At 31.7% G+C, this 25171-nt stretch overlaps 2 protein-coding genes across 2 annotated transcripts; one reads left to right on the top strand and one right to left on the bottom strand.

The window, feature by feature from the left end:
- Window positions 1-2457: 2457 nt before the first annotated feature.
- On the bottom strand, window positions 2458-12670 carry LOC108721643 (Probable cytochrome P450 304a1). The gene is made up of 7 exons (XM_018446286.1): window positions 12452-12670; window positions 9029-9280; window positions 6496-6668; window positions 6161-6430; window positions 4351-4640; window positions 2733-2989; window positions 2458-2658 (listed from the first exon to the last, which is right to left on the bottom strand). Exons 1-7 carry the CDS (start codon window positions 12540-12542, stop codon window positions 2480-2482), a joined length of 1512 nt encoding a protein of 503 aa, XP_018301788.1. The 5' UTR covers window positions 12543-12670; the 3' UTR covers window positions 2458-2479.
- A 1926-nt stretch (window positions 12671-14596) lies between these two features.
- LOC108721648 (Coiled-coil domain containing protein 151) lies at window positions 14597-18761 on the top strand. Its single transcript, XM_018446292.1, has 7 exons — window positions 14597-14688; window positions 14763-14915; window positions 14977-15078; window positions 16482-16667; window positions 16760-16875; window positions 17049-17405; window positions 18537-18761. The coding sequence occupies exons 2-7, from the start codon at window positions 14775-14777 to the stop codon at window positions 18721-18723; spliced, it is 1089 nt and encodes a 362-aa protein (XP_018301794.1). The 5' UTR covers window positions 14597-14688; window positions 14763-14774; the 3' UTR covers window positions 18724-18761.
- Window positions 18762-25171: the final 6410 nt, after the last annotated feature.

Here is a 25171-nt window from a genome sequence, read left to right as displayed (position 1 = left end):
CACACACACATATATATATAATATATATATATATAAAAGACTGACAAGAAAAAAAGAAAATATTTTTTTTTAATCGACCTCTCATCTCAAAAGCTTCCATTTCATGCTAGAAGAACACCCCTAAATTTGTATTAAAAAATATTAAGATTTAGAGGTCGCTAGTGAACGATTCTTAAATCAAAGTTTCGATTTTCTTTAAAACATGTTTGATTTGATGCAAAAAAGGCTTAAACCGGATTTTAAATATTGTACTTAATGTTTTTTTGGTCGCTGAACACGATGCAATTATTCATTTAGCTCTATGATATACGCCTTAAGAAATACAGCCTGATTAACGTAAAAAAATGACTAAATTTCGAGTTCAAGATCGATTTCAGCAAGGTCCCAAGCGTTCAAATGGATCGTTATTCTCCTCAAATTGTAGGTCTGTTCACCCAGAACAAGATCCAGTTGAAATTTTCCCGCGACCTCCTACAGGGCCTTTAAAAGTTGCATTTAACTGGATTGTAAAACGTTTTTAAGGATAGAAAGAATTTTTTACTTGTTCTAAAATATATCGCTTTATGGTTTCGACATCCTCAAATTAAATGCCTCACACACACAATTTGACAATAAAAACTTTTTATTAGGAAATGAAATGAATACATAATTAAAAAGATATACTACATAATATGTAGTTTATTTCAATTAATTAAAATATCTTTTTTTATTATGTATGTACTCATTTCACACATTTTCTAATAAAGAGTTTTTTATCATCAACTTGAGGCATTTGATTTGAGAGTGCCAAAACTACAAAACGAACTATACTTTAGAACTTTTTTAAGGATAGAAAAAAGATTTTTCCTATTCTTAAAAATGTTTTATAATCCAATTAAATGCAACTTTTAAAGGCTATTAGTTTGACCTTGAATAGATCAAGGCCATTGGAGGTTGTTCCTCTTATTTTCATTTTTACATTAAAAATTCATTTTAACGTAAAAATGAAAATAAGATATACAACTTCCATTGGCCTTGATTTTAATAAATGTTATCCAATTCATGGTCCTAAAGAACATTTAAGTGATTTTAGCTGTCGGTACATTTTATAAACATTTTATAAACATTTTATAAATATTTTCTTCAAATCTTCTTAAAACATTTTTATAACATTTAAAAAACATTTTTTTTAATGTTTAAGTAAACGTTTTTTAATGAAAAAAGAGGGAACTATCCCATTATTTTTAACGCTTTTAAAAACGTTTTTAGAAACGTTTTTCAAATGTTTTTGCTACTTGGGTTATGTTAGCATACTTGGTATCTTATCATACTTGGTATAGCGTAATAATTTGTATATAATCATACATGCATACTCATCATATTTAGTATTTGGACATGATAATTTGTGAACTGCTTATCTATTAATAATTATGAACTGATGTTCTACTATATTTATTTGAGATAATATGTAATTTTTGCAATAACGTGAATCCAGATACGGTGAATGCTAAAGTCACGTTAGCCTTTTTTTCATTAGTTGTTAAGGAGGTTCTCCGATCATTTGACATAATATAAGAACTTGATCAAATTTTAACAATAAATTTGTTATAAAAATAGAGGCATTCCTAAATTAAAAAAAATTTTTTTTACCATCTGGATCGAAAGTTATTTCAATAAAAAAAGTAATATTTTTTAAATTTGTACTCTAATAGAAATATATGAAAATGTATTACAAAATAATGATAAAAATCTCAATTTTTTTATATAAGCACTATATGAATTCAAAAATATTTATGTAAAGTTATATTAAGATGCAGAAATTAATTGTTCAGTAAATAAACAAAATATTTATTTGTTATAAACTAATTGGTGAATCTCAATGAAACTTTACATAAGTCATGTTTAGTACTTAATATATTTATATAAAAAAATTTAGATTTTTGTTATTATTTCAAAAATTTTTATTTATAACAATAAAACTAATAACAAATAAAATAAATAATTTATAAAAATGTATTGCTCAATGAAAACAGAATATTATGAACACAATTTTTACATGTATGTAGTTTGTTTAAAACGTAAATATTAATATATGTGTTTTATGATTAGAGAATCTACTTAAAACGAAGATAATCTGACCTTAGCGTTCACTGGATTGAAATTAATTTTAAAACTACATATTATCTCAAACAGAATTTCAACTAACATCCTGTTTGAGATAATATGTAATTTTAAAAATAACTTGAATCCAGATACGGTGAACGCTAAGGTCAAGTTATCTTCTTCTTAAGGAGATTCTCTAGTCATAAAACTTTTTAAAACTACATACTACCTCAAACAGAGAATGTCAGTTGACAATTATCAGTTATCAATAAATGAGCAGTTCATAAATTACCACGACCAAATACCAAACATGATAAATATGTATGTTATGACAAAATACAATGGATAAATGATATTGCAAAAACTTCCTATTTATTATCAAGAAAAAACGTAATATTTAACGTGATTCTAAGCGTATCCACAGTTCTTTGGGAGAAACAATTAGACCTGGCAATTTGTCTTCGAGACTCGATGGCTCACCCTCAACAAAGAAGAAGTTAAAGTTCTGTAACAAAAGAACCAATGTCCCGAATAAGTTGTATCTGCTATAAGTTTCTCCTGCGCAGACCCGATGACCTACAAAGAAGCTTTTTTTAAAAAACTTCAACAGAATTTATTGAACTTTATTAAAATCATGTATATCGACTTACCAAAACCAAAGGGAAGCGTAACATCTTTGGCTAATTGCCCATCCTCCTTCAAAAACCTTTCCGGTCTAAAAATTTCAGGATCGCCCCACAAGTCGGGATCATGATGCATCGCCGCCAAGTTAATGTAAATTGGTGTGTTCACCGGTATCTCGTAGCCTCCTAATGTGATTTTCTTCAGACACTTGTGAGTTACGCCGAGAGGTGCGAGAGTTTCGATTCTCATCGTTTCTCGTATTGTCGCTTCTAAATAGAGCAAGCTGAAACAAAATGAAAATATTTTAGATAATTTTTTAGATAAATTTGGATCTGTATATTGCTGAACACAATGTAATTGAAATTGAATGCTATTATTTGAAAATGATAGTAATATTTTTTACGTAAAATACCAATTAACCACAATGTGAAAAAACTTTTTATATAAAATAAGTTAAACTGAATTGATTTTTAAAATCATGTAGAATATAGAACATATGATAAAGCATGATATACATATATGTTTTTAACCGTAATATTTTTATCCATCTTTATCAAGCGTTCTTATTTTAAATCTTAATAGAAAATATTGATAAATCGTATCTTGTTTTTTGTTGATTTAGCCATTCGTCGCTTTTATTTATGTTTTTCATTCACTGAATAAGAATTTATCTGCGATACATGCATAATATTTTCAACAATTTTTCAATTGATAAGATTAATACACTATTACAACTTATTACATCATTTTGAACTGTATAATCAAATTCAGATCAATATAAAAATGGCGATAAATAGTCAAATGAACTAAGTAGATTGTGGCTAGTTAAATGCACGCGTAGCGAATATTTAAGTTCGATTTTTTTGAACACAGAGCTTTATATAACAAATTTTATTCTATATTTTCGATTTACTTTTACATAAGAAATCATCTCCTTCCCAGTTGTACTACGATTTCTGAAATACCCTATATTCATATTTGTATATAATATTTTATAAATTGCAAAACATTAACTTGCGACTTTGTGTATTCATTGATATTTTATACTAACTTCTTTGTTTTGTAATTTATCGATATACAGGGTGTCCCATTTTACATAATGCATTAAGATTTCTCGAAAACTATGGTAGATACGGAAAAATGTTCCAAACAAAAATTGTACGGTTTGGAGGGGGACATAAGACTGTATCATTGATTTGACCTTGGGTGACATCGTTTAGGTCAGGTCAAAGTCATATCGATTTTTTTAAATGGAACACCATATTTTTAATTCCAGAATCTAATAACTGAAAGCAAAAGTACTATAACCTTCGAGTCTCATAACTCGGAAAGTATTTAATGAAAATGAACTTTATTATAGTATTTTGAAAAGCTCTTGCTATCAGCTATTAGATTCTGGAATAAAAAATATAGCGTTCCATTTAAAAAAATCGATGTGACTTTGACCTGACCTTAATAACGCCAAGGTCAAATCAATAGTACCTTCTTATGTTCCACTTCGAACTATACGACTTTTGTTTGAAACATTTTTCCATACCTACCATAGTTTTCGAGAAATCTTGATGCATTATTTAAAATGGGACACTCTGTATAATTGAAAAGAAATTGTTCTTTCTTCCTTAAGTGTAATAATAATAAACTCACTTTTTTCTATCTTCCCATGTGGCTAATCGTCCGGTCCCAACAACATTATCTATTTCATTCTGTATTTTCTCCATAACTCTAGGATGGTGCATGAGATACTTAATAACATGAGTAATCATAGATGGTTGTGCAGAGCAAGCGGGAATCATTATATCAGTTAACAAAATGATTAATTGTTCCTCCGTAAAATTATTTAACTCATCGTCTCCGTTCAATTTCTTTAGATATCTATCGATGAATCCTCGATCTTCATTCTCGCTGATAGTGGTTTTTTGATACTCCAGATATTTCTACGGAATAAAATACCATCGTATTTTTTAACTGAGATATTCGAACAAGCAAATCAATAAATAAATCGCTACACTGTTTAAACTTGAAATTTTGAAAACTTATGATTTAAACAGAGTTAGCAACGTTACCTCATAAAAATAACTCATTATTGTTCTTTTTCCTAAAAAGTAATTCGTTATCTTTACCGTTAGTCAAAATGTAACGAGTCGTTATTATTTCGGTACTTTTTTTCTTGATACTAATAAAATATAGCGTTTCTCATTGGTAGAACGCAGTGCACATTAAAGCCGTTATACTCTACTCTAATCTGAATGTAAAAATGAGGTGTCTCATTTGATATAAAATGCCTAAAGTATATATTTTATCAAATAGTACATATAACAAAATGTATTGAGGGTTTCGCGATTGAACTCGTTTCTATATTTTTATTAAACACACATCTTTACGTCGATTTATGTACAACGTACGGCTTTAAAGTACACTGTGACAATGAATGCGCACTAGTTTCATCAATGAAAAACGCTATTATATGCAGATTTTTGCGGTAAATATTCTGAAAAGAAGTCAGAATTCTATTTTTTAGTAGAGGAATAAATTTACTTCTTCTAAAATGTTTTTTAATTCGAAACTAAAAAGTATACGGAAAAAAAAGAGGAAAAATGGTTGTTATAATGTGTTTGATTTGTATAAATGTTTTAATTTTTTTTAGACTTTATTCGATCATCAAAAAAAAGTTTTTACACAATAAAATTTCACATAATAAAAAATTCGATATCTTTGCGAAAAATTATCGTACAAATTTTTTTCGGAAAATATTTTAAAGCTTAGGAAGCCTACTTTAGGATACTTTCATATTAATTTCATTTGTTGATGTTTCATTGAACTGCGCTTTAAAATAGGACAAAAATATTGCAAAAATATCGTTTTTCAATTTTATGTAACTTAGGAATAAAATATCGTAGACAAAAGATTTAAACGCAGGTTTAAAGCTCTATTTATGCGCTTTAAAATGCGTGGTCGAAAACCTCTCTGAGATTTTTTTCGTCGAGATATTTAACTTTTCATAAAATGCGAGAAAATTGTACGTGCCCAATACTTTTGTACATGGCTGTATATCTGTGTATACATATATATGTACTCGTATATACGGTCTAGTTACGATTAACACTAAAACTTTTACGTAACTAAAAATAAAGTAACTAGTGAAATCGTTACATTATAAAAATGTAACTGTGTTACAATGAACGTTATTAAAAAAAAAAAAAATGTAACGTCGTTACCCATTCGTTACTAAAAAAAGTAATTTGTAACGACGTCTCAACCCATAGCAATATTGCAGTGTTGCTGCAACTTTTGTGCAACTTTGTGCTGTAGGAGAAGTAACGTGTTACTTGCCAACCTTGGATTTGAGCACAGTGATATGTTCGCATACAATAATTTAAATGCACATTTGTCAATTGAAATTTGATTATCGTGATGTTCGTGAATTTCGATTATAATTATTTGAAAAATAACTCACTTTGATTATATTTGAAAATGTGGTGCTTCCTTTTATATGATTTGCGTAACCAAACATATTACCAAAGTATTTCAAAATCGGTAGCTGTAAAATAGCACCGCCAGTTGGATCGTTTGCTCTTTGAAACAACAAAGACGAACGACAGAGAAGTCGCGGTATATCATGCTCGCTTCTGTCAAATCTGTGACCGAACATAACGTTCCATATATTATTACCCGCCGACGCATATAGAATGTCCGGAAAGAGCGCCAAATTGCCTTTTAGTATTTCCTATAAATAATGAAATCTTTCTCTATCTTTTTTTATTAAAAGATTTTTACATACAACAATTATACCTTCTCTCCATCGTAAATGGGTTCGTTCTTCAAAATGTCAAGAAATAGAATCATTTCATCCATGATCTCGCTCTCGAGCTTGTTTTGGCGTCGACCGAATCCAAAGTCACGCATATGGCGGAGAGCAAATCTCCTCTGTTCTTGCCATTTCTGGCCATCGATAAAAAACATACCTGCGTGTGTGCAATTTTATAATATTTATTTACTATCTCATAATCTTAGAACATATACTATACTGGAAGAGGAATAGGGCTGAACGTGAAGCCAACATCTGTGCGAGACAGAAAACTATAGAGTCCCAAATGTTCGCAATGCGCATGCGCAGCACCGTCGTCTGTATAAATTATACAGTTAGTTTAGTGTGTTTTACACATTCGTACACATTACACAGATTTGTAAGAAACACTACACAACTGTACAATTCACACAGACGACGGTGCTGCGCATGCGCATTGCGAACATTTGGAACTCTATAGCTTTCTCTCTCGCACAAATGTTGGCTTCACCTCTGTATACAGGCCAGCATAGGCAATTCCTCTTCCAGTAGTATATATTCTAAGCCCATAAAAGAAGTTCATTATTTATGCTTTAATTATCATTATCGCGTAAATATTTCCAATCTCGAAGAAACGAGCAGGTGCTTTTGATAGAAAAATTGAGGAGCAAACTTTCAAAATACGTTTTGTCCAAAATTTCATTTTTTTAGTTAGAGATGGTGGAGTGTTCAATGTCGAAAGACTGATATTATAAGCTACTCTCAGATGTTCAGAAAGCATTTTTTCATCGTTAATCTATATGCTGAAAAATGTAGACATTTCAAAGTGGATTACGTTTTTTAACTAGAGACAAACAAAATGCATTTGTTTAACATTTTTAGCAATTGTTTAGCATTTGTTTAATATTTCACGTCCTATTGATTTGATATATTGTCGCCCCGCCTATTGCTGTGTAACTAATATCGAATATTACTGTATTTCTATCTGTTTATTTGTATTTAATGTTAACAGTTGCACTCAATAAAGTTGTTATTATTATTATTATTATTTTCTTGTGTGCGTAGTTTCTTTCTTTCTCGTTTTCTAAAAATTACAAATTTTGGACAAAACGCATTTTGAAAGTCTGTTTTCCTCCATTATATATTGCATGTACATCGAAAAGTGAATACATAATAAAAATTATAAAAAGGACTCTTAAAAATACAAAAATATAGGAATCAATGAGAGTACAACGCGGTTAACATATCGAGCGTTCTAACTGAAAACATGTTCTCTTATGAATACATTTTACATTTTTATTAATTACATAAGTTAATTTTATTTGGTGCTAATTAAAAGTTTATCCAATGTTTCAAGACAAATCTTTGGTTTCTTCACGGATCTATGCCACGTTCAAATTTGTTTGTGACTCAATCCTGGCGCACTGAGGATGAACGCATTAATTACTAATTGTATATGATTGCTGAAGATGATTCAAAATAGAGTCGAAACGTTCAATTAATTGTGAATAACATTAAGATAATTGTGGATGACATCAAGATAATACAATAAAATTATAACATAAGTTTGTATATTATTGCGTTGCGCGCCGTTAATCGAGCTGTACTCTCATTAACCTTGATTCTTGTGTTTTTGAATATATAATTATATCAAATACGAAGAAGAACGTCAGCTTATTACAGTCAAAGTTAGATGTTTCAAATAATACAATATATATTCATTTTAAATGAATTTTATTTCAGATAAAGTTAAGCGCCGATAACTTTCGAACTTTCAACACAATCAATCTGCAACGTTTACAATTACTAATCCCCCGCCCTAAATTAGAAAAATTGTAAAAAACTTCAAAGAATGATATTTGTGAGCCGAGCATTGGATGTACGCGTGTAATGAATTTATTCAATCGATATATATATATATATATATAACATACAATACATAATATACAACAGACCTTTCGATCTTACTGCGGATCCTTCTCAATATCGCAAAACTATCATTAAATACAATTAAAAAATTTTTTGGTCATACACTTAAAAAAAAGTCTTGTGATGTAAACGTAAGGCAATTATGATGTCCAAGCGTATTTTCATTATAATTACCAAGTTAACTATGACAAATTATTAAAACCGAATTAAACAGACATATACAATAAATAATAACTGATAAATTATTAAACTTACATGATAAACGCAAAGATAGCGTCTATTGTATATTACGTATTGATTGAATAAATTCATTACACGTGTACTACATACAGTGTTCGACTCTAACAGGTATTATCATATTCTTTGATTTATTCTTTAGAGCCTCTCAATTCTTTTATTGTAAAGAACTTATTGCGAAAAATATTACCTCAGCCAAAATTCGAATCTAGGACCATTTTCTAATTTAATTTGGGGGGGAGAGGTTAGCAGCGTTTCAGATTAATTGTGTTGAAAGACCGAAAGTTATCTACACTTAATCTTATCTGATGTATATCACATATATATGGTTGTTCTAAACTCTTAAGTGCACATAATTATATTTTTCATTACCTAATTCCTTTCCGAAAGCTCGATCTTTTATAAACTGCGCTGTAGTAACTCGACCATCAAATTCCTCTCTTGAAAGTACTTCTTTTATGCTTTTATAATCGTTCACTATTATTGTAAAAAAATCACCCATATAGCAACTGAGAATCTTTGACTTTAGTTTCTTCGTATAATAATTGATGGTTAAATATGGAAATTTGTAGTTTCCCCATAACAACATCCAGTAAGATCCTCCTATCGGAATTCTGGTAATGCCTATTTCAAATATAAGTTCCAACATTAAGATCTATCAGAAATAACTTAGAATTTGACGTCACAAAGATATTTATTAAATATAAGAATAAAATGATGAAATATGATAAGCTTTTTTAAGTTAGAGATCGTAAATTAATTATGGCTGCGGTCCACTTGACGCTACAAACGCTTCGAAGCATTCTTTGATTAGTCAATTCGTAAAATTCTTTGTTCTGATTGGTCGCTCAAACGCTTCGAAGTGTTTGCAGCGTCAAGTGGACCGCAGCCTATATCTGCGGATATAAGCAGATAGAATCATCACGTCTCACAAGAAATTAATAAGAAAACGTTTCCTTCTGATTTTTATGAGCTTTTAATATGTTATAAAATAAGGGATACCCGAGTGGAAATGTATCTCGGCGTTTCAATGTTCTATATTGGGCCCCGTCGGGGAAGGTCGTGGTACTCCAGTATCGGAAATCTAACCCGGCGCTACCTAGTATTTCATCTAGGCGTTAGACAGAATTATGCTGGGGTGCCAAGATGGGAAAACTAGCCGAAGGCTAGCTAGCGCAGTGAGGCAGGATAATAATAACCATGGTAGAAGTATAAGGATATGCTCTTACGCATGGCCACGCCCTCTGTCCAATCAAAATATGTAGTAAGCATACGTCATCATTAAATGCGAAATTCTAACGTATGCTTTTAAGCATGCTTTTCAATCCAAACAATTTTTCGACTCCTTTCAATCCGACTCATTTTTTGTCTTATGATGATAATTTCCGCATCCTTTAACCGCACAACGTATTTTGAATGTGAAATCACTCGACTTTGCACTACAGAATTTATTCGGCATGTGCTGTACATGTGTTGGCGACATGGCGACCATAGGCCTGTTCTTTTTGGCTGAACTTTTGCACCAGTTCGTCTTTCTTCCTCTTCTTTCCTCCTGGAGAGAAAAGGAAGAAAGATGAACTGGTATAAAAGTTCAGCCAAAAAGAACAGGCCTCATATTACAATGGCTGCGTTCAGCAGAGAAAACTAAAGTCACTAGATAGATAAAGTACCGCAATGGGCTTTCGAGTTTGATTGCGTCAAAGTGGCGAAACTGCACCATATGCACTATTCACATGTTTTGCACTTACATATATGTACTGCTTGCGCATTTTACAAGTGACTCACTCGTTCGCTTGTGCTTGCTTGCTCGAAACTTGAAAACTGATATTCGAAGAGATGGTTGGAATCTCAATCAAGAGTTTCAATCAAGAGTATCATTACTGATAGTCAGTACTTACAATGCTAGGTTGCTGTGTTAGTCACACAAAAGGGTTTCGATTATATCGCTTGTCAAAAGACGAAAAAAGAAAAGAATGGCTCGAATTAATCGGGAAAAATGTCAAGCCTCAACATCTATATGTGAATAATACATACTTTCGTGCACTTTTCTGCACTAACTTCAATAATGAAAAAATCTCTCTATGTTAAATTAAAATAAAGATACACAAATTAACCATTCGTATAGTATTTCTTTTAGTTCATAAACAAACTATTTACAATTAAAAAATTGATTTACATATTTTACGACTTTATTTTCCCAAATAAGCTACGTTTATATAAATACATAAGTTTGAAAATGACCGCGTTTTGCGTCAAGATGGAGGCAAGTTTGCGGTACTTTATCTATCTAGTAACTTTAGAGAAAACTAATCAGTTAGCGCTTAGTGATTCTTCAATATAATTGGTTCCTACACTTAGATCCAGTGAAGAACTAAAGGCAAGAACCAATCATATTAAAGAATCACTAAGGGCTAATTGATTAATTTTCTCTGCTGAAAGCAGCCATTAACACGAACCGCTCCGGATATAGCCGAAGGCTGGCCGAATGTGACGTATGCTTGATACATGCGCAGTGGTCTACCATTGATTAAGCATACCCTTATACTTCTACCATGATAATAACCATTTTTTAATATAACTAATGTTATTCAATAATATGAAATAAAAAGGAAGAATAAGAAATTGACCAATCACAGTCAATATATCGACGACAGTATTCTTCTCACAATCGACTGTAATTGATCAATTTCTTACTCTTACTTCTTACTCCGTGAATTATAGATGACGCATTATGCGTTTAAAATTTACTTTAAATCCGACTAGATTACCCTGTCCCTTCCTAGATAGCGACTAGACAGATTTAATATCTTGGGGCAACACACTACCTCGTGATCAAGACCTAGACAGTTTTCGCAAATTTCAGCGGCACCACCTCGCGAACCAGGACCTAGACAATTTTTTAATATTGAGTTTACAGCACATCGCGAACCAGGGCCAAGAAAGTTTTCCAATATTGGGGCTGGTCATTATTACCGTTACCGCCCAGTATAGCCCCAGGCTAGCCTTTCAATATAGCGCCTACATTAACTCGTGGAAAACTAGATGGGACGCATATAGCGCCAGATTATAATTTCCACCCCGGGTACGTATATTTTTATACATGCTATATGCACTTTGGAAGATGATACACCTCTTTAAAGAAAATCAGTTATTTTTTTTTCTAAGCGAACATCGTCAAAAAAGGTGAAAAAAATTTTTTTAATATTATAAATGATAAATCTTGAAATTATTCCATTTTTATTAAAAAAATATTTTTCCATTTCTTGTAGTTTCGACGATGTTTGCTTTGAGAGACTGAAAGAAGTAGAAATTAACACAAAATAGTTTATAATATAAATTAATAATAAAAATTTTGAGAAAGACTATATGAATCATAAGAAAACAGTATTTAAATAAAAGATATAATATAATTAATAAGAACTAAAGAAAAAATAATACAAACGGCGTTTCTCGAGCATAATCGGGTCATTCTCAATGTAAATATACAAAAGTGATAAGTATTACATACTTATTTTTCCATCTTTTTATTTACTAGTTTTAAACCGTTTATATTTTAAATATGTATATACTTATCACTTTTGTATGTTTAGCATTGCGAATGACCCGATCGAGCTCGAAACACCGATTATATTATTTTTTGTTTAGTTCTTATTAATTATATTATATCTTTTATTTAAATATTGTTTTCTTATGGTTCGTAACCAGCCTCAACACTTTTATTATTAACTTATATCAATTGAACCATATTACACGATGTAGTTTATAATATTTTATACAATTCTAATTTTATTTTACCTGGAGGTGTATTAGGCGGTTGATCATAAGCAAATTTGTATAGTTTATATGCCACAAGAAGCGTAAGTATTACGATTAAGAATGGTGACATGATTTAAACAGAACAAACAGTAGATATCGAATGAATAAAGATATCTTCACGAAACGAACAGAAATTTCGTCAGTTTACGTAATTCTGATGATAAGTAAATACAGAGATATATTCATATTTCACTACTGTGTACGAGCGACTCTGACTGATTCAGTGTGACAAAACAACTCGATCTTTTATAGTTTGTCTATAATCGGGAGATAGGCCTTGGGAAGCCCCTCCATATCCGTCTACAAGTTGAGTGCGTGCATCTGTTTCCTGATGAATATCATCTCCGAAATCAATCTTTTTCTGTAGTGTGGATCCTCGTCCAATATTGTGACGTTGTCCCAATCGAAATCATGGCCTTCTTGTAACCGATGCTCCGTTATAACATTACAGGTAGACGTATTCCATCAGTTCCTATGCTCCGTGATTCTTGACTTCAGCTGTCTACACGTCTGTCTCACATAACTCGCGTCGCAACTCTTACAAAGAAATCTTATAACAATATTCGACTTCTTGTCACGCGGTAAAGGGTCCTTATGCACCCTAATGAATTCTCGCAATTTATTGATACTATATAAAACGATACCCTCATATGATTGCTATTCAATCTACCAAATTTTTCAGTAATACCACGAACGAAAGGAACAGTGAATCACGAAGGCTGCACTACATCAATGCTATTATCATTAACAACCCTCTTCCTATTACTAGCCATAATAATGTCTTTAAACGGTTGCTAATATTCTCAAATATAAAGTTCAAAGGATAATCATTCTCTAACAATACTTTAATTATGAAACAGAAATTATCAAAGTGAAATTTAGGATTCGAAAGCAAAACCACCCTATCTAATCCAGCGATTGTACCTGTTTTTTGAGAAACCGGGTGCTGTGACCAAAAGTTCAAATATCCGAGAAGGTCAGCTTGTGTTACCAATCGAACTCTATCATTATCCCTAATCACTGTAACATCCAAAAAATTCAATCTATCACCCCCTACTTCCATTATAAACTGAAACCTTGGATGCTGAGAATTAAAAATCAAGAATGGAACTAACCGAAGAATCAGACACCACCATGATTATATCGTCAACATACCTATAGTAAAAGAGCAACGGAAACCAAATCAAAGACAAAGCTCTACTTAAAATATTAAATGTAACATTTAAAAAATATTTTACTAAAATTATATAATATTGGCTTACTTTAACTACTATACGAGAGCAAATCAATAAGTACTCGTGTTAGTAATGAAGATGCAAGATTTTCACAAAACTTTTTTTTATTTTTCAACGTGATCCCTTTTTAGGAGGATACACTTTTCCCAACGTTTCTACCATTTTTTTAACCCCTTCAAAAAATATGATTTGTCGAACTCTGCAAAATAGGCCTCTGTTTCGGCAATGATCTCCTCATTCGACGTAAATCTTTTTCCACCGAGCCATTTTTTCAAGTTTGGAAACAAGAAAAAAAGTCACAGGGGGCCAAATCCGGAGAGTACGGTGGATGCGGCAGCAATTCGTACCGCAATTCAACCAATTTGACTGTGGCGACTGCGGAGGAGCGAGCCGGTGCATTGTCCTGATGGAAGAACACTTTTTTTTTCGCCAAAAATTTTGCGTCTTCATTACTAACACGGGTACTTATTGATTTGCCCTCGTACTCAATACTTTCCAAGAAATCGATTTTTTCTTTACAAAATTATCTTTTTTCAACTTCAATTTGTTATAAATAATTACATATGCACAATTGGGTTATAAAACATACCAGAATATACTAAGTGATTATTTAGCTATCTGAAAAACCAAACTTCACAATTACTTTTGCGAAACTGTGAAATTTACAAGGCAAAATCGTATAAAAAAGAAGTGGGAAGTATACTTCCCGCTGGCAGTGAAAGGGTTAAAGGTATAATTATGTACGAAAAAGATTTTTTCTATTAAATCCATTTGTTAAATGAACACTATTAAATACACATATTATTACAATCCTTTTATTTTTCAAAAAACGTAACAGACGATTTAATTTTTTTTTCAGAGGGTCAAAGAAAGGCTAATTTTGAGGAATACGATGCAAAGAAACGTGAAAATGCTCAAAAAATTTCTGATCTCAAGAAAAAAGTCAAAGAACTTTACGTAAAATATGCGGGAGCGAAAAATGTATCATGGATTACCTGAAGAAAAAAATATAACAACCGATTAGCTTTTATAAATTAATATTAAATATTTTCTAGAATAAAGAAGCGATGGAACACGCGACTCTACTTAGTCGTAATTCTATAGCTTGTGTGAACAAAAGTAATTTGGAAGAGATTGTAACCACAGCAAGTGAAAATAATGTACGTCTAAGGAAGAAATTAGATCTAGTTAAATATGAAAAAGAGAAGGTGAGTAAATATATATATTGTCTCGAGATATGACAGATGTTAAATGTATTAATCCTATTAGCACGAACATACTTTGAATATTTTGCAAACGGAAAGCAAGGTATTGGCGCATAGACGCGGTCATTGTGTATTCAAAAAGAAGACAGAAAGTCCTATGAAGAAGGTAATTTATTAAGGTATTCATATAGTTTGTTTTTATTTTAAGACCGTCTTGAGTCTTAATATATTATATCTTAAGATACTAATGCGGATCTGGTGTATGCATACACTTTATAAAAGTCTTGGTATTAGGTGGCGTGCATGTGAACAGCACGCAAATTGCTGATTTTTAGATTGTGCATAGACCGTAAAAGTATGGACTGGCAATTATCTATAGTTCTGTAAAGAAACAATGGCTGCGTTCAGCAGAAAAAGCATATGAACCCACACAACACACTTTACTCTAGGGATGTCCAACGGACGTCATTTTGAGATATCGTAATAATTTTATGATATCCGTGAATAGTCTCAATTATCCAACGGATATCCAGGGGATGTGCAAGTGTCCGCATGTGTGAGATCCCACGGACGTCGTAGACGACATCCGTGGAAAATTTAAGGAACTCCATGACTCTAATAGCACATAGTGACGTTCTGTGGTCGTCCGGTGAATGTACTGCCAGCTAAAACAGGACGTCCTATTGTAATCCAAGGATATCCTGAGAACGTTCTGTGGACCATAAAATGACCGTTTTATTATGTCTCACATGTATTTACTGGACGCCCAAATCCGAAGTCCTAAAGATGTCCATCCGTAATCCTTGGGGCAATTCTATTATCTTTCATATAAAATAGGCTTCCAAGAGATGTCCTAAAGACATTCTAAAGACAATCGCAGGATATCTCTCGGATAAAGTATCCTAAATTTGTAAGATTGAAATGTTTTACAAAATATTATACTCATTAACTTCGTTGATACAAAAAGATACGATCATATCTCGCACTAAGTATACATTACTTTCAGTGTTAATAAATAATTTAATTCTTTCAAAGTTATGAGATTACCGTGACAACAAAGAATATGTAATTAAAAGGATTAAATTATTTATTAACACTGAAAGTAAGTAAATTAATTTGCTACGTTTGTGTCAAGATATGTGAAGCAATTGAAAAGCACCCTATGACAAAAGTTTTGTGATTTCGAAGGGGACATAAGATAGTACCATTAATTGTTTTAATCTTAGGTGGCGTTGTCAAGGTCAGGACAAAGTCACTCTTAATTTTTTAAATGGAACGCCTCATTTTCCATTACATATTCTTGTAGCACACCTCGAGAGCTACAAGAATACGTAAAGGAAAATGGATAGTAATTGTAAAATGATAGACGGGCTAACACTCGCACTAACATCGTTGTAAGGACGTACTGAATACAGGCTATAAGTCTGTGGATCATCTTAAGATTATAGTTGCCCATCTTAAGATTATAGTTAAGATGGTCTTAATTAAGAACAAACTATGAATAGGTTTAAATTCGTGACGTGCTCTTCGAAGTATTGATTTTATAAATGCACTCTTCAACTTGCTCAGAAAATCGAAACTTTGGAAGTACAACTAGAGCATATACGAATGATGCAAATTAAAGCAAATATTGCGCGTATGAAATATCGTTCTGCTTGCTCCGAATTAAGAGAGAAATCAGTACTTTACGCTTCCTCCTTGAAAAATTTGGAAGATGGCATAAGACAACAAGAAAACGAGATCAAACGTTTACAGGCAAGGTTTATGAGAAGAGTAACAGATAATAACGCGAAGAAAATAACAGAAATTCGATGCCACATTTCATTTAATACTACGATTAATTGCAGGGAGTGAAGGAAGAAGCTATAGAATTAAAAGACAGCACTCAAGAGACTTTGGTGAAAGAGGAGATTGAAGAGACAAATTCCAGCAAAAAACGCGACTCTATCATCAAGGAATACAGGTACATAATAGCTTTATGTTTAAAAAAACCATCTTTCTATTGCGGACGCTACTGCGATCGTATCTTCTGATTTCAATTTTAAATCTCTTAAAAATTAATAACTATCTCACAAAATGTTTTCTGGTGAGCACATTACGAATATAATTCGGCATTTAACACTTCTACGTAATCAGGCAGCGCGTGACGGAACGAAAGATGGAATTGGAACGATTGGAACGTATGATATTCCATACTCGTCCGCGGGTCGATTTCGAAACACGTGGGAAAAGTCGCGTACAGGTACAAGAGGACATGATCAAGGACGAGCTGGCGCGACTGGAGGAGGCGTTCGCCAAGCTGCAGAGCGCTACCGGAGTGTCCAGGTCTGAGGAAGTTTTGAACCGGTTTCTGGGTCAGAAGGCGACCAAAGAGAGTCTGCAGAAAATGCGAACGGCCACGGAACAAGAGAAGATGGTGTTGGAAAAGAGGAGGCAGGAGCTTAACACCGAGATAGAGATGAGAAAATTTTCAGAAACAAAGAGCGCCGAACAGTTAGTTTTCGAAAACAAAAATTAATAACAAATTTATAAAATAATAATATAAAATGCTCAATTGAAAAAAAAAAACAATAAATAATAGATAAAAAGGGCTACGAGCAAAACGCTAAATTTTATTTGCTGATATTTAATAATCTATTAAAACATTACAACATACGTTTTGACCAATTATTAGGTCATTTTCAATGTTGCATAAATAATTTAAATAATTTAAACGATAGACGGTTACATTTGAAACGAAAATTGTCCCTAGTGAAGCATGGTTCTAACGTATTAGATATAATGGCTACGTTTACATCGTGCGCTTAGTCCGCGACCTATACGATAGGTGTCTTTGTTTAACCTACATGATAAACAAAGACATCTATCCTTATAGATATATATAAGACCGTATAGGTCGCAGCCTAAATTCACGATATAAACGTAGCTAATATAGCACATATTTAGAATATAAATAACTTATTGTGAAGTCAGAGAAATAATAGGATTCATAATAAGTTATTTATATTCTAAATATGTGCTATACTATTATATGTAATAGAAGCATGCTTCAGTAGGGATAATTTTCGTTTCAAACGTAACCGTCTATCGTTCAAATTGTTTAAATTGTTTATTCAACATTGAAAATGTCCTGATAATTGGTATGTTGTAATGTTTTAATAGATTATTAAATATCAGCAAATAAGATCTAGCGTTTTGTTCGTAGCCCTTTTTATATATTATTTATAAATTTATAAAATGTCTGCTAATTAGATATATTATTAATTTAATTCATTTTATTGTATTAAAAAGAAATGATTACAACTGACAATGAATGAGTCAGACCTATAATTTATAACATCTACTTTAATTTACAAGATCTACATATTTTTAATTATAATGCTTGCTTCAAAGTTTCAAACTTGTATTAAAAAAATCGGCTTTTAAATTGATTCCACAAATTATGATGTCTGTAAAACTGATCTTTTAAAGTATAGGTTTAAAGAGACAGGATAATGTCAAAGTAGAAATGAGGAAATTTTCAGAAACGAAAAGCAGTTAATTTTTTCGAAAGCAAAAATTGATAACAAGTTTATAAATTATCGCTGTAGCTCTTTGATTAATTTGTAACATTAAACATTTCAGAAACGCGGAAGTAGTGGCAAAACTCAACTTGCAAATCGATGAACAGCGATCTCATAGAGAGAGAGCCGAGAATGCAAGTCGACGAATCCGCGAGCTCTTAAACGAAGTAACTGGTATACTGTATAAACTGTGTGAGAAGTTCCAGGTGAGAGTTATTAATTATAAGTCCGTGGATGACAGAGTCTAGATGGAGTCTGACAACTCAAGACAGATCCCGTACTTAGAAAGGCCCCACGCTGACCGATTTTCAAACCAGAAAAAAATAGACAATTTCTATAAATAAGTCGCTCTAAATAAGATAGCATTTCTAATAATTAATTTGTTACGATAATATGTATGATTTTAAAAATATTTAGTTATGATAAAAAAAATAACAATTACATTAGTTTCTTAGCATTACATTAAGATCTGATAACTTTTTAGGCTATTCAACAATTGGGCTATTCGAGCCGTGCTGGATATTATTTGCGAAAAACTTATTTATATAATAATAATTTAACAATAAGAAATAAAAATAATGGCCGTGACAGTCAAAGCTAGATTTTTAATGCTTAAATAATTCAATCTTGAATTACTATTTATATATACTATGTTATGTATTTGCATATATATGATATTTGTAGTCATTCGAACTGCGCGCCGAATTGTTTTTCTGGATTATAAACGCAATTAAACTACTGAAAAATAATAAACAAAGTGACATAGAAAATTTGTCGGACACATATCTACCCATCTTGGGCCTCCTGTTTTCCACTTGAAGTTTCTATACTTTCCCCTTCCAATGACATGCATATTAATCTAAATAATAAATACTTAGTCTCTTATCGTTATTACGACCGAGACAAGCCATGTTAAAAAGGTCGAAACGTATATAATAATATTAATAAATTATTGTTAAATAAATAAGTTTTTCGCAAATAACATTCAGCGCGGCTCGAATAGCCCGATAATTCGCAATTGTTGAATTAATATTCTTGAGAGCCTATTAGTTTTATAGTTTTTAGGCTATTCTAATAAGAAAATAAATTCTAATAGATTTAAATTTAAAATACTATTAGTACTAGACGAATAATAATAAATAAAAATGAGGTCAAATTTGAAAATCCGTGCAATGATTAGCTGAATAAAAGAAGTGCTTGTTAATGTATGGTCAATTTTCAAAATAAAGAAGAACCTTAATTAACGCTTTTCTTTTCGCGGCGTGCATGTTACGTGTTCTTACAAATTATCACGTACAAGAAAACATATTTGGTGGATAAAGCTTTGTAATGTTGAAATGGAAGTGCCGTGTAAACGCCTAATTGAATTAGTAAAACTACCTTTAGTGATGTAGCTACGGTGAACATCTTCGACTATTTATTGTTCCTGGAAGCTTGACACCCCTAGCGTTGTTCATCTCATATCATTGATGGATTTTCCTGAATATGTCATGTTCTGTAATTCTCACCTCGAGCCCCATCGCCAGCACCCGCATTAACACCTCGGTGTTCGATCGAGAATAAATATTTTTGTAACACGAGGCGACCGCGTAAAAAATCAGTATTGATTCTATCGGAAATATACGTAGAACCTCGAACTCGTTAATTTCTGATACAAATTGTCTGGCCAACTCTTTCAGTATGCTCACACTAAGGCTACCTTTGGTAAAAATTCTTACGATGAAAATTCTCTATTCAGAAACAGATTTATATACGGAAACTATTTAGTATAATTTATACAGCAGAATCATAATTACTAAAGACCACCAAAAAAAACAATTTTGTTTAAACAAATTAGGTATCCTTTAAAGATACATATTATATTCAAAAATTATTTCTTATTTTTTAAAATTACATACTAATAAACAAATTTCTTTTCATTTATTAAAACTTTGGATAATGTTTTCTTTATTATTATTAGTATTTTAAGAAATAGAAAAAGAAGATAATTTTCAAGTATTTATAAAATATAAAAATTTTATTTTTCTTGTTGCAGAAAATTAAAATACTTTTTTTTTAATAGAGGAAAATTGTTTCTTAGGAATAGTTTAGAAACAGAACCTATTATTGGATTATCGATTATGGTCTGAAATTAATTGTTGATTTGCAAAATTTTTGTTAATAGTTCATAATAAGACAGACTTAAGAAAAATTGGATGATATTATTCTAGTTTTTACAAATAAGAGAATTGTTAACTTTAATCATTTTTTACAATCTATCTTACGACGTTTAACTTTTTTAATGCTTTCTTATGGGCTATTTACAATTGGAGTGAATGAGAATAATATTGTGTAGTAAGCAGCTGTGAGCTGTAAGAAATTGACCAATCATAATCGATTATTTTCTTCACATTCGATTTGATTTCGTACTGATAGGTGTTGTCTACAATACGTGAAGTAAGCTTGGTTTAAGAAGTAAGAGTAAGAAATTGACCAATCACAATCGAATGTGAGAAGAACAATCGACTGTGATTGGTCAATTTCTTACTCTTACTTCTTAAACCAAGCTTATTTCGCATATTGTAGACGACGCCTATGATGAACGAACATAGAAGTAGAAGTAAGCAGTAAGCAACGAGACGTAAGACCGCCATCTTTCATATGTATTGATATACTGGCAATGTTAATTGCCTACTTCGTACGTCTTACTGCTTACTGCTTACTGCTTGTTGCTTACTTCTTCTATATGCGTTCACCTTTATGACTTATAAGTTACCACATTATATTTTTCCCTTTGTAGATAGTCCTTGAGACACATCTCTTTCTTTCTTTTATTTTATTGATATGATATCTCGACATTTACAAAAATATTTATAGCATGTTACAGATACTCCTCTTCTTGAGAATATTAAAATGGACGATACTTTAGCAATTATCGAATTATTAAACAATAAAGTCAAACATGGCATGGACGTTTTAAGCGCATCCGACAAATATCTTGAAACAATGGATGAAGCCTTGCTAGACAAGGTTAGCTGAATTATTTATTTAACATCTGTATGTTTTTTACTCTAAATTATTTACTTTTACAAAAAATTTTATAATTTTTCTAAACCGGCAACTTTTTAAATTTTCAACTTTCTTTAAATATTTCTCTACTGTTATATTACATGCGAACAGGTTTCTCGAATTTGCAAATTATGCGTGATTTATGTGAGCGAAAATTCAAAGGATCCCTAAATTGACACGATCGGCCATAAATATCCGCTTTCGTCTTTCAGTTAGAAACATTGTCGATCGCTACAACCTCAGTAGAAGGCAGAACAATGCGTGTTAACAGCGGTGGGCCATTGTTTCCAAGGTTTCCATCTTGTGCGACTCCGGCTGTTCCTCTGTCAGAGGACGAGGACGAAGTCCCGTCTCGAAACGCATTGAAAAGGCAAGCGCAGTTGCTCGTCGATACCAAAAGCCGTCGTAAAGGATTCGTCTTTAGAAGATGAATTGTTTAATTCGTTCGAACGTAAAAACAAAGTCAGCTATTATAAAACTTTTTTTATCTATGTTATACAGGGTGTCTCACAATTCGTAACCGAAATTTTAATATATTTTTTACTTAAAAATAAGACAAAAATCCTAATACTAAAATGTCGAGGATATAATCTATACATCACCGAAAGTTTTCAGGAATATCTCAGAAATATTTCAACTGAAAAATGAAACATTTCATAAAAATTACGAAATATGTTTGAAACATTTCTGAGACAGTTCTGGAATAGCAAAATGTCCGCGATTCTTACACATGAAACCTCTTGTTGAAAGATTGATGTTACAGAAAGAATCTGCAATCTTTTTGAAATATTACCAAAATGTTTTCAATTATTTTTAGTACTTCAAAAATGATATTTAAATATATACTTGATTGATACTTAAATAATAGTTAAATTATATCGACATAAACATATATTTAAACATATATTTAACATATATTTAAACATATATTTAAATATCATTTCTGAAGTACTTAAAATTTATTAAGAGTTTTGTAATCTGTTTACAGTAATAGTATACTATAAATATTTATTTTACCCGCTTTAAAAATATTTTTATCGCTATCTATAAAGATTAAATTGACATATATCTGTGGCCACAACGCATGAACCACTCGTAATTTGATGCTGGTATAAGCACCAACCGCAATAACCACATTTTAATTGTTTCTAATAAAAAAATATATATAAATAGTTAAAATACGAAATATTTTGTAGATATACTGTAATGAATACTGTACTATATGCCAACGAATTGATGTGACTCAAAGTTATTTCGTTCCGTTCAGTTTCCATAAATATATTTCTCATGTGAAACCCAGCTACGAAAAAACGTAACAGAATTGTTCCGATTGATTAATCTCCACCATTTGTCTTTTCCGTTCTTTTTCCGTTCCATTATTTCTCACTTGATGAATATGGTTTATTAGCAATAATAAGGAAGTTTATTAAATTTCCATTCGATTTATTACATTAATATTAGTTGTAAAGATACACAAGCAATAAATAGAACTTCCCACGTAGCACAGCAGCGGTTATAAAACGCTAAAAAAGCGCTTCTGCGGGTGCATAACTCTAGCAGTTTTTTAGCTGATGCGCTTTAAAAGGGCTTTCAAAATCCATTATGAAAAGCGCACTATTAGCGCATACAATCAGCGCAAAATAAATGCAGTTTTATAGCACATTTACAGCACTTTTCACGTGGCACAGCAGCGCTTGCAAAGCGCTCGAAAAGCGCTGTAAAAGCGCTATAAAACTGCATTTACATACTACAAAGTTTTATTTTCAATTCACAATATTAAAAAGAATATAAGATATTTGTTAAAGTAACAAAAAATTTTAATAAGAATGCGAATACATAAAAATATATGAAAATCTATTGCAATTGGTTCTTTTTTGGCAGTAGGCGGATACCACACCACTGAAACTGTAATCTCGAATCACAAAATTATTCGATTCTATGCTCAGGTGAAACTAATTAAGCAATCGATGTATTTCCTGATGTTCTAATTTCCTGATGATTGCAATTTTATTACATTTTATTAAATATTTAAAAAATGAGATTTAAATCATACATATATTTTTATGTGTTATGCTTTATGCAAAAGTCTGTGCTCTCTGCTTTTTAAACTGCATTAGTAGAAATGGGCATTAGAAATCTAATAGTGACTTTAAAATCTCACTCATACACTGCCAGTATATTCATGTTCAGTTTGGGAACTATGTAACTACATACATTTTCTAACACTATCGATAAAATCGTATCGTCAAAAGTAGATGTGGTTCGTGTCTGTACTAAATCCTCAAGATAGAAGCGTGCCGACTATCACCGACGAGATATTATTAAAGACCGATATCCTTATGGGAGTTCGCGTTAATATTGAAGTGATTAAGAGTAAAAAAACTGATAATATTGTACTAATTTTATGATTTATTAGTTTAGTAGACGTGTTTATCGGTGTACGTGCATTTAAAATTCAATAATACTCGATTTTTCTTTAAAATTGTGATTTCAGTGTTATCGTCAAAGTTCGATTATCAACAGAGATAATAACTGCAGAGAAAAAAATTGTAATTTTTCGGCAAAATATAGGATATTATAGCTTTACAAATATGCATATTTATTTATAGATCATTTATGTAATAAAATATCATGAATTTAATAATGTATTAGTCAAATATTTATGTTAATAATAGCAAATTTATATCAATTGTCGATAATGTCAGCGTTCTTCGATTACCTCCGGGCCCTTGGGATCCTTTTTATACCGCCGAAAATTTGCCCAGGGTTGACGGTCTTTAATAGTATCTCGTCGGTCCTATCTATAGGAGTAAAGACATAGGACGGAATCCATAGTCTGGTCTTAAGGCGGAATTCATTGCTCGAGATTCGAGATAGTCTTAAGCTAGCGCATGAACCAATCAGAGAACCGTATTAGAATCTTAAGACATTGCTTGAGATTAGGATTATGGATTTCGGCCTTAATCTCAAGCAATGTCTTAAGATGCTAATACGGCTCTCTGGGCGGAATCTATAGACGGTGTTCAAGATTCGAGATGGTCTTAGGCCGGAATCAGACTACGCATTGAATATTGATAGAGTTTTTCTGGCAGAACTGGTGCGCACTCAGTACACATTAAAGCTGTCACATTAACCTAATCTGAATGTAAAAGTGATAAATTCTAAATTAATAAAATACCCAACGTATATTTTATCAAATACCACAATAAAATTTATTGAAGATTTCATGGTTTAATTTTCGTTTCTATATTTTTATTAAACGTACATCTTTACGTCGATTTGTGTACAACGGCTTTAAAGTGCACTGAGTGCGCATCAGCTCTGCCAGTGAAAACGTTATGAGATTGAAGATTGAAAGATTGAAATTTGACCAATCAAAACAATAGGAGCTAAAATTCTTTTGTCCTCATTGGTCAAATTTTAATCTTCAATCTTCAATCTCCATCTTCAATGCGTAATCTGATTCCGGCCTTAAGCATAAATCAATCAGTGCATGAACCAATCAGAGAACCGTATTAGCATCTTAAGACGTTGCTTGAGATTAAGACCGGACTATGGATTCCGTCCTCTGATTGGTTCATGCACTAGCTTAAGAACATCTCGAATCTTGAGCACCGCCTATTGCTGGATTCACACTGCATCCGATTT

This window comes from Mycetomoellerius zeteki, unplaced genomic scaffold, assembly GCF_001594055.1.
Source record: "Mycetomoellerius zeteki isolate Tzet28-1 unplaced genomic scaffold, Tzet1.0 scaffold179, whole genome shotgun sequence".
NCBI lineage: Eukaryota > Metazoa > Arthropoda > Insecta > Hymenoptera > Formicidae > Mycetomoellerius > Mycetomoellerius zeteki.
This window is presented reverse-complemented; position numbering and strand designations above follow the sequence as displayed.

Bases quoted from the DNA above. Each gene is read 5' to 3' on its own strand.
- LOC108721648 (XM_018446292.1), top strand. From the start codon at position 14,775: ATGGAACACGCGACTCTACTTAGTCGTAATTCTATAGCTTGTGTGAAC. The intron at 16,876-17,048 runs GTACATAATAGC...CTACGTAATCAG, and splicing joins TCTATCATCAAGGAATACAG to GCAGCGCGTGACGGAACGAA. The intron at 17,406-18,536 runs GTTAGTTTTCGA...TAAACATTTCAG, and splicing joins GAAACAAAGAGCGCCGAACA to AAACGCGGAAGTAGTGGCAA.
- LOC108721643 (XM_018446286.1), bottom strand. From the start codon at position 12,542: ATGTCACCATTCTTAATCGTAATACTTACGCTTCTTGTGGCATATAAA. The intron at 9,281-12,451 runs GTAAAATAAAAT...TATTTGAAATAG, and splicing joins ACCGCCTAATACACCTCCAG to GCATTACCAGAATTCCGATA. The intron at 4,641-6,160 runs GTGAGTTATTTT...TTTATTCCGTAG, and splicing joins CATTTTCAAATATAATCAAA to AAATATCTGGAGTATCAAAA.